The 19,399-nt window shown below is 41.7% G+C and overlaps 1 protein-coding gene across 1 annotated transcript; it reads right to left on the bottom strand.

Annotated features, from left to right (window-relative positions):
* Window positions 1-9: 9 nt before the first annotated feature.
* xrn1 (5'-3' exoribonuclease 1) lies at window positions 10-17,820 on the bottom strand. The gene is made up of 40 exons (XM_076162146.1): window positions 17,564-17,820; window positions 16,022-16,254; window positions 15,757-15,854; window positions 15,088-15,197; window positions 14,773-14,883; window positions 14,575-14,660; window positions 14,361-14,448; window positions 13,793-13,961; window positions 13,505-13,572; window positions 13,152-13,283; window positions 12,892-13,040; window positions 12,387-12,476; window positions 11,857-12,013; window positions 11,581-11,700; window positions 11,294-11,463; window positions 11,002-11,119; window positions 10,566-10,661; window positions 10,052-10,155; window positions 9,642-9,776; window positions 9,309-9,471; window positions 9,001-9,114; window positions 8,725-8,823; window positions 8,512-8,627; window positions 8,211-8,357; window positions 7,926-8,015; window positions 7,692-7,827; window positions 7,452-7,508; window positions 7,109-7,241; window positions 6,892-6,961; window positions 6,243-6,438; window positions 6,059-6,133; window positions 5,588-5,680; window positions 5,209-5,274; window positions 4,968-5,105; window positions 4,741-4,867; window positions 4,461-4,624; window positions 3,997-4,107; window positions 3,760-3,865; window positions 3,424-3,608; window positions 10-3,279 (listed from the first exon to the last, which is right to left on the bottom strand). Exons 1-40 carry the CDS (start codon window positions 17,636-17,638, stop codon window positions 2,935-2,937), a joined length of 5,040 nt encoding a protein of 1,679 aa, XP_076018261.1. The 5' UTR covers window positions 17,639-17,820; the 3' UTR covers window positions 10-2,934.
* Window positions 17,821-19,399: the final 1,579 nt, after the last annotated feature.

Raw genomic sequence — 19,399 nt, forward strand, 5'->3', positions numbered from 1 at the left:
GACAAAAGGTTAACAAAAGGTTGACTTTATTAAATGGATATGTAAAACATTATCCGAAATCAAGACAGTAAGTTGTCGTCACATCATGTTGTCAAATCTCAACTTCTTTGCATGTTTCTGATATACAACAAAAATACAGTGTGTGCTTCTGTATCCTAAATGTTTAAAACCTTTTATTGTACAAGAGCCTTTTTTAATTCCAGTCCCAGGTTTGGTGTCTGGCTCTTAGCCTTAAGAAACAACTCAAAGATCTGTGTCCGTCATAGCGAGGACAAAGTACATATCCTTTGTCACTCAGCTGCTTACATATTGCAGCTCCAATTCAACCTTTAAATGGTTACACTCAAATTGCTTGGAAAGATCCCAAGATAACCTGTTAAAAGGGAAGCCATAAAATCCAGAAAGATTACTACAATATTTGACAGCGAAAGAATTCACATGCGTGTCTGCTCGTATAAATAATTCCACGTGCAAGAATTTAAAACGGCCAGTGAGCTTTAGAAAACCAAGACCTGGAACTTTTCCAAAAAAGATGACTGAAAGGAAAAACTTTATCGCCTTACATGTGAATCGTTGCTATTATTTATTTTTTCAGTGGCAATGTCAACATCAATACTTACTGATTTGGCATTGCACTTAGGCTGCATTTAGGCAAATGAAAACAACCCAATTTGAACTAATTTCAAGGATAAATGTACACAGGAAGCTGCACTTTGTACCAGGTGAAAGTGACCCAAAAGTAATAACTGTTTACATTGTTTAGACATGAGACAACCCATAGTAAATATTTTTGAAAATGCATGCAATCAGCCACATCTTACTGTCGGTCAAATAAAAAAAGGAACGACCAGTAGGAGTACCAAGATGCTTTAAGACAATCTGACACAGTCAAGAGTGAGGGTTTCTGTAATACCAACAAAATATCCCAAAATCAATTTTAACATCCAATTTAAATGCTCAGTTCATTCAAATGAAATCGCAAAATTCTGTCCAAATCTCAACTGGTGTACATCCACACATTAATCATATGTCTGTGCATGTAATTCACATAATGCCACTTGTGATCAATTTCTCTACATTCTACAATGAGGTAATCTACTTTGCATTAAGGTTTTTAGTTTGGAGATGCCCATAAAAAAAGAAACCATAAAAGCATAAAAGGCCTCAGAAGTACAGAAAATAAAAGCCAACTAAAATCGATAAATCAATCAGGAACATTAAAACTGATGTTCCGCCTGGTACCTGCTCGGGTCCTATTAAGTTTACTCGAACATGATTCTGGCTGCCTTTTCACTTCAATTTGTTCATGAAATGAGCATATACAGGTGTAACCATGATAAAAGGCTGTTTTTATTTACATCATTACTTCAACCATGCTGCCAGCCCCAACACACTCATATGCATCATCTTCAACAAAAGATGATTATACTTCCAATTACCTTCAGAAACAGCTTCTGAGTTTCTGACCGCAGTGCAAATCCTGGACCTATTTAGGAACATGCTTGTTACTATGACTATGTGTTCCTGAGAATCTAGATCCTAATTCTATCTGCAAGATCATCCAAAACATCAAGGACTCTATTCACACTGGACCAATGCTCTCTGCTGGTTCAGAAATTGCTGGGTGGAACCTTTAAAACCAAATATTGCTGGGGCAATGGGGAAATCACCATGTTATCCAATTCTGCTCCTAAACACTCAAGGGGGTAAAAGTATGCTCTCAGTATAGTAGACCATTATTATTTTAAATGAATACATATCAATACATGACTCAGAAAACACAGCTAACACGCAACTCATTCATTCACATTTACGACTAGATAGGCATTTTCATTTGAAATCTCTCCGATTATGACCTAGGAGCATGAATTTGCTCTTTGCTGACAAACAGAGCAGAACAAACACGTCCATCACAATCAGGAGGTGGTAGCAATAATGCTTAACTGACTTTAAGTGTTAATCTAGTGAGTTATTCAACAATTGAACTTTTTCTTTCCCAAAGCAAAATCAATTATGGTTTGAAATGCCCCCATGTTTGAGTCAGTGAGAGCAAAAATTGCCCCATAAATATATTTCCCAACCTGGGTCAGACAGCTCTTCACTTCATTTGCAGATACGCATACTGTGCTGAGTTTTGGCGACATTGAAACAACAACAGTGAAGTTTGTAAACTACTGAAGAAAATGGAAAAAGAAGACAAAACCTCAGACTTATGGCTAATGACTAATATCTCTTCATATGAATCGATCATGGCGGTAACTCTGGATCTTAATTTATTTCCAAACTTTAGTTTCTGGATCAAACCAACCTAAGTTTAACATCTGAGTGAAATCAAACATAAGGCTGTTTCTCCTTGTCAAATATTTACCTGCAATGTTGGCAGTATTTCAAGTCACCAGAACATTTTAATTAATAACTGAACAATGGGGAATTACTACAAATATTCAAATCTAAATGGGGGCTTAATCCAGGGTTTTAATCAAGATTAGCCCTAAATCTTTCTTTCTTTCTATCTATCGGGGAAGATACATTAGTGGGCATTGTGGTCTTATCCCAGCATGCACTGTGGTCCTCTTGCAGGTACACTTGTGTTGTTGAGCTTCGCGAGACACAAAAAAACCCCAAAAGAAACCAAAACTCTAATAAGCAGCTCCATCAGGCCTCATTTCCAAAAACACTGAGCTTCTATTTCGGGTTTGTGAACTAAAATTTGAGCTGTGCATTACCAAAAAAGAGCCAGTGAATAGTAGGAACTGAAGAGGGAATAGTGACAATTTCATAAGTGGGCATGTATTAGTTTATCACGAGCAGCTGCTGTTGCTGGGGCAACGTCAGTACGATCGTTCGCTGAGCTCTGTAACGAGTGGAAATGCAGATTGGTTCTCAGACAAGGCCAGCGGATCACCATCCATACCACACACACACGGACACAGATCACTCAGAAACTTTTGCTGCCTCAAAGTTGACAGCCAGCTTTCTGTGCTTCCTCTTGGCGGAGGAGCTAGGGGTGTGGCCTGTTGCTGGGACATTTTGTCGAGGAGGCGTCTGAGGGGCTGCTGTCTTTGTGGCAACAGCGTCTGCTGGACAGGGACTGTATGAATTGGGGTTGCTGTTGGCAGAAGGTGGGTGTAATGCTTCAAATTTCTCATTAGGAGCTTGTGATTGGCCAAAAGCCTGGCTCTGGGCTCTCTCTAATTGGTTCCTAGCAACAATATGGGCAGAGCTGTAAAACTCTCGTGTTTCCACATTCTTGTTGTTTGAAATCCGCTTCTTGGTCACCTGTCAGGGTCAGAGAACAAGAATTAACTGAGATACCACTTTGACACACCTGACAACATGAGGACCAATAAAGCATGAAAATAAACAATGGGGAACAATTTACAATAAGTAATGCAAACACCTTCCATGTATGTGTGTGTTTACCTGTAGGGGGATAAACTGGTTGTGTGAGCCGATGGGCACTGATGTCGTCGGGGCCTGTTGTCGGGCGGCACCAGGAAAGGTTCCGGCTCCTCCAAAGAAGGGTTGGCTCTGCTGACGGTGGGGTGGCATTGTGATTCCCCAAAGCGGGGGAGGGGCGTAACCCTGAGGGGGCAACAGCAACCCACCTGAGGGAGAGAGGCGACTGATTAGAGAACACATAGCACCTAGGTATCTATTTATTGGACAGGGACAAAGCTAATTAAGCCCGTTGCCCCCAGTAACTTCCTCCACGCTGTAGCACTATTTAAACTGCAAGTGTGAGGCAGAATGACGAACCTGATTGGTTAAAGACGGGGGGCATGGCTCCCGGGTGTGGGGGCCGTATCTGCCCCACTGGATGGAACATAGGAGGAGGGAGGCAGATGCCTGAGCCTACAGAACTCTACAGACACAGAGAACAGAAAAGCTTGAGCTCAGGGTTCCCAGAGTGAAAGTGCAACATAAGAAAATGAAATGAATGAGATACTGTAGTTACAAATTTGACACACAGAAACATAAACGAGTGTGTTGTACCAGTCTCTGGAGGGCAAAGAAGGCAGCTTTCTCCTTGGCATCGTTTTCGGACAGGCAACGTGGACCATGAACAGCCAAACCATTGGAGAGCTTCACCTGACACACCAGACCCTGCGGTAACGGAACTTCATCTTAGGAATAGCAAGTGAGGTGGGGCTTCCTATGACCTACATATTGCACTCAGCTTCTTTATTAACAGTTCAGGTAATGTGATTTATTTCTGGCTAGATGACCTTAACAGAACACGATGTCACTGTAAACCAAGACAAAGACAAACTGCTTTTATTTAATGTTTTGCTTAAAATTTTTGGAAATGGTAACTACTTGGGTAGGAATGCTCAAACCAATTATAGCCGACCTGGATCTTGGCCAAGAGTGCTTTACCTTTTCCATCCTGACAACCAAAATTATGAATTGGTTCCATCCATGACATGAATTATCAGCACATCCCAGTGTACACTTACCTGTCTGTTGCGGATGTAGCTGAACTCTGGTGGTGCCATGCCTAACCCGGCACAGATGCACGCCAGCTCTGACACCTTGCTGGGCACCACAGACTTGGAGGAGGAGGGCAGAACCGGAGAGGCTGATCCAGCTGTCTCAGCAAGAGGGGCGTTCATCTTTGCCGCTGTAGGAAGAGGAAACAAGATTGATGCCCACAAGATTTTACATTTTCGAGGGGCACACAATTTGCTATGTTGTTCAACTGAGAGACACAAACTGTATTAAAAAAGTATTAATTACCAAGTTTCTTGTTAGACCGTCTCCTGTTTTGCTGCTGGCTGCTGGAGTTTGCAGGCTCCATGGAAGAGGGACTTCCTGTTCCACCAGTGTCAATTTTTAACATCTCCTTCAGGACCATGGTTCCCTTCTACAACAACACAATACAAAATAAATTCCTCTGATCTGTTTAAAACAAGTTACCAACTTATAAAGGAAAACGGGACCAATCCATGGCCTTTGATACCAACCATGGCAAAAGACTGTGGAGATAAAGGACCGTCTGACTCGTTATAGGGTGTGTGTGGAGAAGCAGCAGGGGCTGGCATCTCCTGGTGGCTGTTAGAGATCTTGAGATTTGCGATTAAGTCCTCAAACTCAGTTGTGGTCTGTGTGAGAGATATGAGACAGTCGATTGGAAGCCATTAGTTAACACATAAACAAAAGTGTGTATGTGTGTGTGAGAGAGACTGATAGGGAGCGAGAGAGAACCTTGTTGGTTGTGCTCTGTGTGGTGCCTTCATTTCTGGTCAACAACCTGATCTCACCAACTGGAGCCTAAAAAAAATGAAGAAGAAAAAAAGGCCACACAAACAAAACCCCATTACAGACAGGAACACAGGATTCACAATCATACTTCGACAGGCTCTCTAGTAGTACCTTCCAATCCTTAGATGACTGCTCTTAGCATCCTGAGCCGCACATATCACAGCAGCATATACACTTAAATTCAGACAAATCCAGCAGTGGGTAGAGCTTTATAAAGCTCATGCTGTGTGGAAGCACGGGGATTGGGATTTGGCCAGTATAATGCTAACCTACCAGTATGACAGCACATGACTTAGGATGTTACACAGAAACTCACACTTACATTATTTTGCCAGTGTGCAGGTGGTTTCTGAGGAGGGCCAGAAGTCTTTAGCGACTGCCACACATTACTGTAGTCGTCCTTACTCTGCACAGCCTGTCAAATAAACACCAACAATCAGTGATAGGAAGTATTGTATGTACATGATTTCATTTTCATTCATTTCCCATTCACAGGTTATTCACATAAGAACTCTGTGAGGAAACATTGTTAACCCTTTAAGGCTGGCAGCTACAGCAGCATGCTAAACAAGCATATCATATACAGGCAAGTCCATATCATGTACAATTGTGACTTTGGGTGCGTTATATTGAAAATTCAGGCTCTCCTAAAAATTATACATTGTGTGAAAATGTGACAAAATGAGCTCAGTAAGACAACATTCATGCATATTGAGTCTGAGCCTGGGACATTTGTAAACCCAGGAACAGATAGAAGTGAGGCGGGGTTGGATACAGGTTACACTGCACTTACCCTGGCTTGCTGTTTCTGGTTGGGACCTTTACAAGGAGAGTTCCTACTGCCCTGAGAGGGGGACTTCACTGCATTCTGTTGGTGGCATACGAGAGAATGTATCTTGATCAGGACAGATTTCAGATGTTTTGCCTTTTCAAACAGTTGGAAAAACTATTAAGGTCTGCATCGTCTCCCCACTCACCTGTGTAGGTACAAAGGGTGAGCGTGGTGAATGGTTCAGGCCACTCAGCTGGCGGTTTGAGTTGAAGTTTGTGGAAGAGGTGGGCTGAGGTTTGACAATGGCGGTGAGTTTTGGGGAGGTGCCATCCATTCTGGCTCCATGGGAAAGGTTAATGAGTGCACAGGGAGGGAGGCGGTAACCACGACACGCAGCAAACCTGAGGAGATGGAGACATGGCACTGGGGTCAGGTGTCACAGATGTCATCATTAAACCTTCAGGTGATGTGTGTTAATCACAAGCCCGTTTCATACATAGCTTATGGCATAATGCTGGGTCAAACATTAAGGCATGATGTGCCTTAACTTTCGTGCCTATTCCAACATGCCACAGCCATGCCAGGTTGGACAGGGCAAGGGACAGTTCAGCAGACAGCCGTAATGTAACAGTTTGGATGCCAGCCAATTGAGATGTTGCATCCTTTAAATGGGTACAACCAGCTGATGATGCAACTGCACAGATGTCACATGCAACAACTGCACCAGAATTCACTTGGAAACAGAGACAACTGATTTTTAGAAGACCAGGGTACACGTGTTTGGTGTGTCTTCCCCGTTTAGCGCGCACCAAACAAGGTAGGTGTGAAAGCACCCTTGGTATACCAAGACTTACCTGATGGTTAATCCTCCAGCAAATTCTTCATCAAACAAAACTTCATATAGAACTTCTGCATCACGCTCCGCTGTAGACACACACATACACAAACAATAGTAAGTGTGGGTCTCACAGGTATGTTTTAGTTTGTATCGTCATTTTGCCTGTGTATTATGTAGCACGCTCTTTTAAGAAGTTGATGGATGAGAGAAATGAAAGTGTGTGTGACTCTTACCTCCTTTAATTCCGATGATCGTGCCTCTGAGTCCCAGAGGAACGGTGAAGCTCTCCCTGATGTTCACAACTCTATCAAAGAGGCGAAACTCTGCGTTCGGGTCTGGGATGATGCCCTGCTGCTGCTCTAAAGGCTACACACAACAACATGCACTTATTATATTTGTTCAGGGCACAAATCAGTGATCCATGAGACTTACCCCAAAGTACACAGTCTATACATTTTCCATCTTTTTGGCTAGACAACATAGTGTATTACTTGTCTGTCGTGTTTGTATGGCAGAATAATACAAAAGTGCAATAAACAAAGCACACACAATGCACACACAGCATCATATACTCACTCTAAACAGGAGATGAGGCTTGACAGTCACACGGACTTTCTTAGTGCTCTTCTTCACCTAAGACATTTGTGAGATTGAAAGAAAGAAGAAAAGACAGAAAGAGAGAGTGTTAGGCACGTTGTCCTGTGTGGAGGGGCTGCGTCACGAGGCGGCATCAAATCATTGTGTCTGTCTGTCTGTGTGTGTCTGTGTCTGTGTGTGTGTGTGTGTGTGTGTGTGTGTGTGTGTGTGTGTGGTTACCTTTGCTTTTTCCACTGCCTCCTCAATCCTCTCCACTATGGCAGTGTCCAGGACCTGAAGGTCACATGATGCTCTGCTGATGGAGCTGACTGGGTTACTTTTCAACCAAGAAGTGATTTCGGCGACCTTCTCTGCCCTGTGGGTGTGTCCATCAATATATGTAGTCAATTAATATAATCAAGTCAGAATACTTTTAAAACACAAGTGCTGAGAAAAGGATGATGTTTGTTTTACCCATTCTGGTCTTCTCCAGGCCAGATGTCATCTTCATAGAAAACGTCATCATGATTGTTCCTAGCCACAAGATCAAACACCTCCGAAAACCTATAAAACAAAAAACACCACTCTGGTTCATAAAGACTCAAACACAATACTAGTTCACATTTTCCTTCGGCGGTAAGACATGTGACGTATGTTGCATGCACGCTCAGCATGCTACAGGCTAAGGATCTCACTCAGAGGTAGCTCAATGGAAAAGATTATGAGGAAGAATCATTAATGTCCAAAAAGTTTTCCTACCTGTCCAGATATTCGGCTAACAAGTCCGCCACAGCAGCAGAGTACAGCCACTCCTTTTCAGTCTTCTTGGTATATCCAGGGACTTCCTCATTTTTCTTATTGAACTTCAAGTTCAGTCCAACATTTGCTCTTTGCTCCCCACCAGGACTTAAAAACATAAGAAGAACATCAGAGAGGATGAAGAGGGGGGCAATAACAGAGTTAAGCTGCTTGATTACACAAGGAGTGTTATGTTGATCAAAAGGGTATACCAAAGGGTACAACAAACTCGATTAGATTGAAGCTATTGCTGACCACTTACTTCTTCTTAGAGCCTCGACCAATGAATATGCTTCCTGAGAAACGGGAGACGAGATAGCTGGTGACGCCAAGGCGAGATGCCAGTACGTATCCAGGACTGTACTTCACACAGTATTTCTATATAACACACACACACACACACACACACACAGCTCAGACATCAACAAGAACTTCAAAGACTATGCAATGCCTTAGTGATGTGCGTGCATCTTACATGCTGGTTCAGGATTAAAGATTCCAGTTGTGGTTCGTACGGCACACTGAAGACCACGCGCACCCGACCCTCTTTGATGACGTCACTAGAATCTTGCACCTGTTTAAGGACATTAGAAAAAGGAAAAGAGAGTGTGTACATACGCAGGTGATTTGATGAAGCATGACCTGAGGGGGAAAAAAAGCTATACCACCCTGAGAATTCTACAGAAAAGATTTTAAATGTTAAGTTGAGTATTCTTCCCTTCAGACTGATGGATTAAAAGTTGGACCATACCTCTCCCATGGCACCGTAGTAAGGGTTCCCCACCATGAAGACAGTAATTGCTGGAGGAAAGAGCTCATCTAAGGTCTTGAAGTGAGTCAACGACGAGTAATAGGCCTTAATGTCCTTAACAAAACAAAAAGAGACACATTAGAAGTGATTTATGTCAGAGCTTGACATAACTGAATCGAAAGACACTCGACAGTTCACATTGGGCTTGGTCAGATTTAGAACATCCCAGACCGAGGAAAGTTCTGGTTGTGGTTTACATGTGTGGAAAGGACTTGTGCTATTAGTGAACACTCTGTGTGTACACCTACCTTAACCACAGTCTGGTAGGCAAATGGCAGGACCTGTTTAGCCCACTGTTTCTCCAGTTCAACCACCCCGTTGGCCTTGGGGACATATTTCCTTCCGGTCAGCAACTGGCCATACAACACCACCTGTGTGTCGTTCACCACGATGCCTTTTCTTTTCACATAACTAGGAGAGTGAAAACAAGTTGGATTACATGAGATTTGATTACGATTCAGCTTAATTCAGTTGTGTTTGAAAAATTACATTCACAACCAAAGAAAGGGGTGTGGGTGTAATATGAAGCCCTAACACAAATCAATGAAGAAGAGCTGAATTAAGTTTTCTTTGTGTCTTACTGTTCAGTGATTCCCTGGACATCTTTCACCCAATCCTTCTGTTGCTTATCAGACACACAGGTGACTTTGGTGGGAGGAGGAGTAGAGGACCCGTCATACACTCTTTGGACACAAGGGGGTTCCTCAAGAGAAAACCTGCAAACAAGTGATACATTCTCACATTTGATCATTAAGGGAATAATCATGTTTTGTTTTCACATTTTGACCAGGACCCTTGTCACCAGTAACTAAGGGTTACTATGAGGACAAAAAAGTGTGGAGTATTTTAAGAAATAAAGGGACATGGGCAGAGTTTTGTTTGCTTGTACACGCCTGAAGATAATTTAGTCAAATATGCATTTTCCTTCTGCAGTATTTCAATTACTTGCTTTTATTTTATTCAAAAACTGTATGAAAACTGTGATTCTTACTGTGTCTCTCCATCTGACACTGCAATGACCCGAGCTTCCTCTAGATGAGGCCAGTTGACAAACACTGATTTTCCCATTGTTAGTGCAGCAACATCATCACATACCTACAAAAAGAAAGAGGGAAATGGAGAGAGGACAATGATATTCAAACACAGCGAGAGGAGGCACAGTTGGGGGAGAAGGTAGTAGAAGGTAGAGTGTTTGCATTGAGAACAGCACACAGCATGGAGTGGCTGTGTCAGGCGGATTCAGAAGGTTGAAGTTATCAAAAGGTTTTAGGTTGTCTCCCCACTTCAGAAAGGGTTTCAATGTGATCTAATTATCTGACAGGCACTTCTGATGAAAGGCAGCCAGAAAAATGAGTCACCAGGTTAAGGTGTTTCAAGTCGTCTTAAGACTTATCCCATGCCCATCAGTTTTGATTAAAACGTATAATGTTGCTTTCTTAAAATTCATGAATTCTGGAATAATAGTTATCTACAGCTCTGGTTGTGTATATGAAAAATAAACTCACCGGCTCCCCGTCTTGGGTAGGGACAATATCCAGTATCATGTTCTCCCCTCTGCTGCTCTGCTGAAACACGACCACGCCACCCTTTTTCTTATAGAACTAGAGAAACAAAAACAAGAAAAAGTTGCTGCTTACATTCAACTCTCATATTTTTGCAGTGTCTTCTATGAGTGTTGATGTGTGACTGAAAAGTCAGTGTCAGAATTTAAATTATTCTAAAATAGAAGTAATAACTGAAGCATCTCACATTTATGAAAGACTTTTAGAGGAACAAACTAGTACATTTAAGAACTCCCAAAAAATGGACAATTGAAGACTATAAAATAAACAAGCTTCGTCAATTATCATTTGCGGAAAGGATAAAATTGTGCATTGTGCTGAAAACTTGAAAACACAGACAAACATTTACACCCCCACACACACACACATTGACCGCTACCTTATGTCTGATGTGCTGCAAGGTGGGGAAACCACAGAAGTACAGAGCCGAGCGGTCAACCTGTTTACTGACATGGTCCAGTGCCACCTGCCAGGCATCCATCGGAATGTGCATTTTCCTGAAACAAAAAAACACAAATGCACATAAATTAAGCCCATTTTGCAGACTATAGTACAGTTCCACATACAGCAAACAAGCAACTGCATGAGAGAAAAATGTTTCTGCTTCAATAGTTGAATCCGGATTGAAATGGTGATACTTGGTGGAAGACGGTCTTGTCTATTGTGTATACCTGACATGGCAGTGGATGATGTCAGGGAAGAGCTGTGGCAGGGTGGAGGTGTATGTGAAGTCCATTTCACTGTCATGTGTGTAGCATGCGCATTCCGTGTGACGGTTCCTGGCCTTTTCTTCTTGAGTCATCTTTTGACTGTAGGGCTCCATTGCTGCCAGTAAGCACCTCTGTCACACACACACACACACAAACAAATAGTTAAGAGATTGTTGGAAGTAGACAGTATGATGCCCGCACATGTTACATGATGTTTGAGCTTTCTGTGAGGATGTGTTTTTGTGTACCTCATCTATGAAAGGAATGAGAACCACAGCCTCCCACTCCTGCTGCTTGCCATTGAGGTCCGTTTTAAAGTCAAGAGGGTAGTACTCAATGATGGGCGAGAACTCACTAGTCATCAGGTGCTGGAACAACAAAAACAATCAATTATTATTTGTATTTTATTTCTTGTGTATTGCATAAAAAACACATGGAGATCAATTTCAATCATCACTCATTAGATAAATCGCAAAGTATCAAGATTACAGAATCAATCAACAATGTAAGTGTGTATGTTTTACCCTGTAACACTCAGGCAGCAGCTCCATGCTGGCAGCAGGCAGGACTGCCAACAGCTGCTGGAAAGGCATGAAGGGTTGTGCAATGTCAAAGGTCAACTTCAGATCCGATAGGTTCCTGATGTCTGACAGGAAGGGAGCGTAGTGGTAGGGGTAGTACCTGCAACAAGGACAGGACGTCATTAAGCAGAAGAAGCAGGGGAATAAGGGTTCAAATATTGTCAACATGAGTTTTTTTTATAATTAAGAATCTACATGAATCAAACATTTTCCGCTCTCATCATCATCTTAGTACAGGTCCACTGAGTTTGTTGGACCACAGATCCATCCAAGTTGTGTTAGGTTCAGATTAAATTCAGTCTACATCAGGTAGAGTTTTACGCTATTGCCTCTGGTTTGAGGTCTGTGGATCTGAGCAGACTTTGACCTCTTATCATCACAGCAGGAGGAAATGAGACAGAAAGAGCAACATGGAAAGCAAGAAGAATTGAGTCATTTATCCATGTGAGGAACAAGTTCACAAAAAAGCTCACCAGCTCCATGACTGGACTCCATGGTAATAGTAGTGCAGAATCCACTGGATTCCTTCCACGTAACACTTGGCCTGCTCGGCAAGAAACTCACTGCATTTCGAAAGAAAGATTTTGTGAGTGTTGAAATAGATAGTACATGCATCAAAATCTGTATAATTTGAACAGAAATTAATCGGAGTTATAGGTTAAGTAATATGCAATAATAATATGTATAGGCACGCAATCATTACAATCAAAGTAAGAAACCCCAGCATGCATTTCCTCAGCAGGCATACTCTCCTCATACTCCGATTCTACAGCATGTCATCTCTATTATGTGACCTGATCCGATTAATTCCATCCATGTATGCATGCATACATATTTTTTTCTTGCTTTTTGCCTTAAAAAGTATTGAGTGTATGCTATTATAGTGAAGGTTTCTCTCGGCTTGTTAGGCCTTGGAGGAAGTGTGTACTCGAATGAGTTCCCATTTAGTTCCCCATACGTGTGTACACAAAGACTCACTCAGACACAACATCCACGCCCATCTTGGTCATATAGTACGTGCGCTTGTACTGTCTGAACTCGGTTTCAAATATATCATCCTCCTCTTCCTCTTCCTCTGCTTTACCTGCTCCCTCTTCCTTTTCGGATGAGCTGAGGGCTGCCAAATCCTAAACATAACAGAATCATTATAGACATGGAGCATGAGGCTTATATGTGAATGTATGCTGGTTCTAGTGCACATGTCTGTGTATATACAGTACATAATAAATATATGTTACCTTCTTGGCCTCTTTGCTGTCAGCTTCCCTCTCGGCAGCCAAACCAGCAGCTTCATTAAGATACTTGTTACCAACTTTACTCTCAAACCACTTTAAGTCCACAAACACCTCACTGAAATGCTCCTGGTCAAACTGCAGGGAAGAAGTAAATAGGGAGAGAGGAATGAAGGACCAGTTATTATTATGAATAGTCATTAATAATGGTTTCTTTTCGTTTACAGCATTATTTTGTATATATTTTGAATGTAATTTTAACTTCCTGGGAAAATTTTCTTTTCTTTCCTCCAATGTCCATCCAATTTGTATTCAATAAAAAAATTAAGGAAAAAGCATTTTCACGAGAAACAACTCACCTCAGAAAGCTTTTCCATGTATTTCTCAAAGTTGTGGAGGTTGAGATGGCCATTCTCATTCAAATACCCTGAATCAGAAAAAAAGTCAGCTTTGTCTGTATAATAAAGGTAAATTACAGCAGATCGTATTGTAATATTTAAAAAATTATGCGCAAAGAATCTGACCAGTTGTGTTTTGAAATGCGACAGGACCATGAAAAACTTATTTTAATTTAATGCAAAATTCTATCTCTCATTTGCAGATAGTGTAGGTGATGTGTATTGTGTCTGTGTGTGTGTGTGTCTCACCCCCAAGGGTGGGTAATACGCTGATGTAAGTCTTATACAGCAGCGGCAGAGCATCGTGGTTGATGTGAAGATGAGGAAGGTGAGGGATGAAATCATTCCCCACTAAAAATCCCATTAGAATCCAGTCATCTATAATTCGTTCCAAATCGTAGTCAGAGCCAAGATGATTCTGGAAAAAAAGATCCAGATTCAATCGATCTGATTATTTCAATAGACTGGACGTCAGATTTGGCACACTGGCACACATCCGACTCTGCATGCTTAATTTGCCCATAGCATCCATCACAGTGTAGGCCTGCAAATATGTCTACGTGTTCCTTCACAGAAGCATAAATCCAGCTTTACCGGATGCATTTCTGTAGGCTCAAGTCTGAATAATATTCAACACAAACTCCTCCTGTGGTAACTATAAGCATGAGGGAAAACAACCAATATGACCTCTGTACATACAGTGCATTCTTTAGCAGGTGTTGCTAAAGACAAGTACATTATCTTTCTAGGATTACGCAGTAGTTGACTATATAGGTTCTGCATTGTGTGTTTGATATTGTGTTTGTTTCCATCTCACCTTGAGTCCTGAGAACTCATAGTCAATATATTCTCTCATCAGAGACAAATGAAGCAGGTGAAATGTTGTCTCCTCTGGAGCTGTTATTCTAGATGACGAGAAAAAAAGGAAGATGGAGAAGAAACAGATTAAGCATAGCAGCAGGAGTAAGAAAGGGGTAGAAAATAAAACAATACAATCTATCTTTTAAGAACAGTAGAGAATATAAAAGGACCTCTTCTGGGATTTCTTTCCTCCAAAGCGGACCTCCTCTCTGAGCAGGGAGAAGTGCAATTCGTGGCTTGTCAAACCCAGCATGATCTACAACACAAAATATATGGAACTATGAAGAAACAGGTCCAAGTCCACAGTGGGAATGAGTAACAATATAGGTCATAGCCTCAATCGGACAGACAAATGAACACAGACTTACCAAATCTGCATCCAGGCCGTACAGGCAGTGTCGTGTGTTGGGGTTGTGATCTGGCTTGGTGTTCTCCGAGCGAATAAACTCCATGATTTTATGTTCTCCCTCTCCTGGCGTCTACAAATATACACAAATAAGAATGAGATGTACTGTATGTGATATTAGACTATACAAATAAACATGATTTCACTGGGTTAACCATACTGGGCAGCATAACTGACCTGTGGTAAAAAATAAATAAACGTGGGTCTATGATGGTGCTACTGAAACTGCACTGCTCAGTTTGTTACATTCAACAGCTGTATACACATTCTCACACACCTCATGTCCAGACAGGAAGACTCTGACACCCTGCCAAAGATGGTCAGTGGAGAGTTTGTTGTGGACAAAATACTTGAGCTTCCCCTGAAGTCTCGCCATGAAGTCAGTGCCTGGAAGAAAGAAATGACTGATGAGAAACGACAACAGCACTGAGGGACGCAATGTGGAAACGGGGGGGGGGGGGGACGTTGCAAGAGAAATTAATTAGCGCATTTGTAATGTCTCAACACCTACAAGTTGTCAGGTGTGTCTCAGGTTAAAGCCAATGAAATTCATGTTAATAAGCTTCTACATATTTAAGAGCTACGCTACACAAATGACCAAATTACTAAGTGAATTACTGACTATGTCTATGTTGTGCAATGTCTGCTTGTCCTACTGAAAACAAAGAGGGAAGAGAGGGCAAAAGAAAGAGGAGATGGAGAGAGAGAGAGAGAGAGAGAGAGAGAGAGAGAGAGAGAGAGAGAGGGTTGGCCCAGATTCCCTCTATCTTCCGTTTCTTTCAGGTCAGACGTCCGGCCCTGTTACTTTCTTTGTAAATAAAAATATCGCAATTTCTGTTGCACTCTGGTATGGCGTCCTCTTCATATGTTCCTGGCCATGTGGTGAGCCAAAATGTGGTATTTGTGTATAAGCAAAGTGAGGGTTTTAGTAAAGGAGCATCTTTACCAGGAGTGATGCAGTTGGAGTCAAAGCGAGCCTCAGTGGGAAGGACCTCTCCTTTGTCCAGAGCTTTCTTTATCTTGTCCTCAGCTTCTTTGGCTGACCTACAAACACAGACAGGTATTAGGCGTGACATAAGACAGGATGACAGTCAAGTGACTCATACTGAAAATGGTGTGGACTATTTCCTCTAGTTTTTATCATTTCAGTTCTTGACACATAACCTCTTACAGTGACAAGCCATTCCCCACACAAAGCAAACCATAAGTACCTGAATCTCCTTCCTCTCTGCTGGTTCATCTTTGCCCTTGGTGCCACACCGTCGACAGCCATGAAGAAGACCTCCCGTGGCTTGATGATCCTGAAAAGCACCTCCAGGTAATGAAAGATATCGGCAAATATCTTTTCCTCTGAGATGCGAAAGTGGACATCCTCGTCATTTGGGTGGGAACACTGGTGGATGATGCCATTCATGTCCAGATAAAGATTGTCAAATTCCGGGATCTGAAAAGAGTGAGTGAAATTGAGACTGACCTGTTGAATAAATCTCATAAAAACACTTCCTCCCTTGGGGTGATTTGTGGCTTTGTGTGTGGAAATATAGAGTGAGTGAGTGAGTGATTGAGTGAGTGTCTGTGTAAAGTTCATGGAAAAATCACCTAGAACGTTCTAATAATATTTTTGAGTTTTGGCATCAGAATTTATTTAAAAAAAACAGTACAATCTCAACAAAAACAAATCTGTTGTTACAAGTCACTAACGTGTTTTTCTGTTTTGTTGTAATGCAATATCACAACATTCCTTTTTAGTACAAAGTGTAATGGATTCACTGTAAGCAAGGTTTTAACCAATGAGATTGGATGATGAAAAGAAGATGTATGGGGCACCTGTATGCTTATACAGTGGATTAAATACAAACTTATTTCACAAATGTGGTTATGCTGGTGGTCCAAAATGTATGTGACCACCAAAATGTTGTTATTTGGGCCATTAGCATTCAGATTCGCGACCAAACAGTCAAGTCAAGATTTATTTGTGTTATTACCAACACATACACCTTCTCCAACTATTTCAATTTGTTTAATTTTTCTATTTCGATTCTCACTGCATCTGAACTAGAGATTGTATTTATGTTTTGACCCCTGTCTTCTTGTTGTCTTACTGAACATGTTTGTGTTCAATCTCTATCCCAAATCCCCACTTGTTTACAAGACCGGGCCGTTGATTGTTGGGTACTTCCCTAGCCTGACGTCGGCAGAAGACGTCTGATTCATTCGTGACCTCAATCAGTCTTATGCAACAGAAATGAAACTTAGGTACATCCAACTGCAACCTCTAAGCACTGACACGACATCATGTAACCTGCTTGTTCCGACTTTGTTTTCTGATGGTGCTAAATGTTTATTTAGACATTAGCCCCACATTTAAATAGACATAAAACTAAAATTTGATTGCCAACAGTCAACTTTATGAGAAACAATGACTAGAAATGATCCATTTTGATGAATGCCTCTGTTATAACACGCCAAAAAGGGAGTGCATTATTCATTCTCTTATCAGTTTAGTGACAACTATTCAACGTTGATTAGTAGCGGAATTTCTTGTTTGTTCCCATACGTAAAAAACGTCTCACAAGGTCAGATAAGTGAGGATGTGTAAGTACTTAGGAAATCAAATAACTACAATTATTAACTAAGACTATTTTATCCGGAACGCCCACTGTAAGGACGCTAGCTGGTTGTTAGCTACCGGCTAAGCTAAGCTAAGCTAAGCTAAGCTAAGCTAAGGGAGAGAGTCCTCGCTGCTCGCCTACCTGGTGTTCCTTCACAACTTCACTCAGGCACGGATAGCGCTCCGAAATCCAGCGGTAAAATTTCGGCACTCCCATGTTGACACCGCGAAGCTCTCAGCCTTTGACTGAAACTATCTGTATGTAGGCAAAACGATAGGCAACGTTTATGTAGGACAGACAAGTCGTTATAAATGAGGTTTAAAGGAGTAACCGTAGGGAGTTCGCTCTAGTTAGGGAGTCAGTTGCGTCTCCGGCTGCTACAAACTAGCTAGCTATCCCTGGTCCCTCCGATAAATGATTCCGCCGCGGCCCACAAAACTAGAGTTCCGCTCAGGTCGGGGGAAGAAGAAAAGAGAAAAAGAGGAGAAAGAGATTTTTTTTCTGAATTAAGCCATCACCAAAGCTTTAGATGTTGATCTGGATCAATCATATCAGTTATTAAAAAAAAACAAAAAAAAACGTATTTTTGTACCCGTGGCTATTTAACAATCAGCTACAGACTCCAAATGCAAATACCACATTTGAGATGAACTCTTTACCTTTTATCTGATTACTTCCACTTTTCTAATAATGGTGATGGTGATGGTGATGATTCCTACACTGGTCAGCTGTAAATACCCTCAAATTAAAGTTCAAAATCGGCACATTATGTTCACATTAATTTTTTTGACAATTTTCTGTATTGGACAGCCAATATGATATCATTGAATATGCAAATAACTGTGGGTCTAACTGTAATTCATAAACATGGCCTGTTGATGTCACTATTTTGCTGCAATTTAACGGAATTCACATGTCAATAAAACTGCTGTTTTAGCACAGGAAACAGACGGACAGAAATTGCTGTCACATTTCGTCATTTAATAAAAACAGCGGTTGTCCAGTTGACAAGTGGAAGCAGCTCACTTTGCAACTTCAGGTTCAACAAGCGAACAGGGGCCTCAGTTGTTCCTAGCAAGTTTAGCAAGTTATCAGCTAATGCCATCGCAGAAGTGGTAGCTGGGACAACGAGCCCTAGTCTGACGCCACCAAGGGGCTGATATTTTCCTTATAAAAGACCGTGCTATGAAATATGACATTTAATAAAATGAGCACATCAGGTAAAGAGAGTCTTTGCACAAGACGGGAGCAGACAAAGCTGCGTAGCAATTGTTAATCTGAAGTGTATATTGTATGTTGCAGATGCAGCAAACTATCATTACACATGTGTAGCACCAGTTTGAGCCTCCTTGATCATTCTGAGCCCCACTACACAACCACAAGAGGTTATTAACGTAAAAAGCATCTCTCTCTCTCTCTCTCCCTCTTTCTCTTTCTCTCTCTCCCTCCCCCTCCCCCTCTTTCTCTCTCTCTCTCTCTCTCTCTCTCTCTCTCTCTCTCTCTCTCTCTCTCTCTCTCTCTCCCTCTCCCACCACACACACACACACCCACACACGCACACCTCTACTCCCCTCACAGTATAAATATTCCATTATGGATAACACAGACATACTCCTTGTCGAGGATAAGTTCACCACAGAAAGCTTTCAGTATGTAGAAAGCTTAAGGCATCTGGGCTGACAGAGACTAGGCCCGTCTTCATCTATGTTTCTGAACTCTACGTGACCTTTACGAAAACAAACAACAGCACTTCATCGACCATCCATCCATCCAGGACCTGCAGTGGAAGCCATGCTTTTCCTTCTTATCAGCAGCAGTTATGACTTAAAATGGTTTTGCTTTCAGTTTCAAAGAAAACAGCATAAACATCTTACCTTACCTCACCACAAACAGTATCAGGGGAGTTATGTCGTAGTTATTACATCTCTGGAATCGACCATGCATACAGAAAAAAGGACTTCTCAATCACACATAGTT

The sequence above is a fragment of the Genypterus blacodes genome, unplaced genomic scaffold (genome assembly GCF_046128005.1).
Source record: "Genypterus blacodes isolate CSIRO-AG114 ecotype Tasmania unplaced genomic scaffold, CSIRO-AGI_Gbla_v1 ptg000120l_1, whole genome shotgun sequence".
NCBI lineage: Eukaryota > Metazoa > Chordata > Actinopteri > Ophidiiformes > Ophidiidae > Genypterus > Genypterus blacodes.

Excerpts from the sequence above, each read along its gene's own strand:
- xrn1 (XM_076162146.1), bottom strand. The coding sequence starts at position 17,638 with ATGGGAGTGCCGAAATTTTACCGCTGGATTTCGGAGCGCTATCCGTGC. Across the intron at positions 13,962-14,360 it reads ATGAGTTCTCAGGACTCAAG|AATCATCTTGGCTCTGACTA; the intron begins GTGAGATGGAAA and ends CTTTTTTTCCAG. Across the intron at positions 5,681-6,058 it reads ACCAGAAACAGCAAGCCAGG|GCTGTGCAGAGTAAGGACGA; the intron begins GTAAGTGCAGTG and ends TTTATTTGACAG.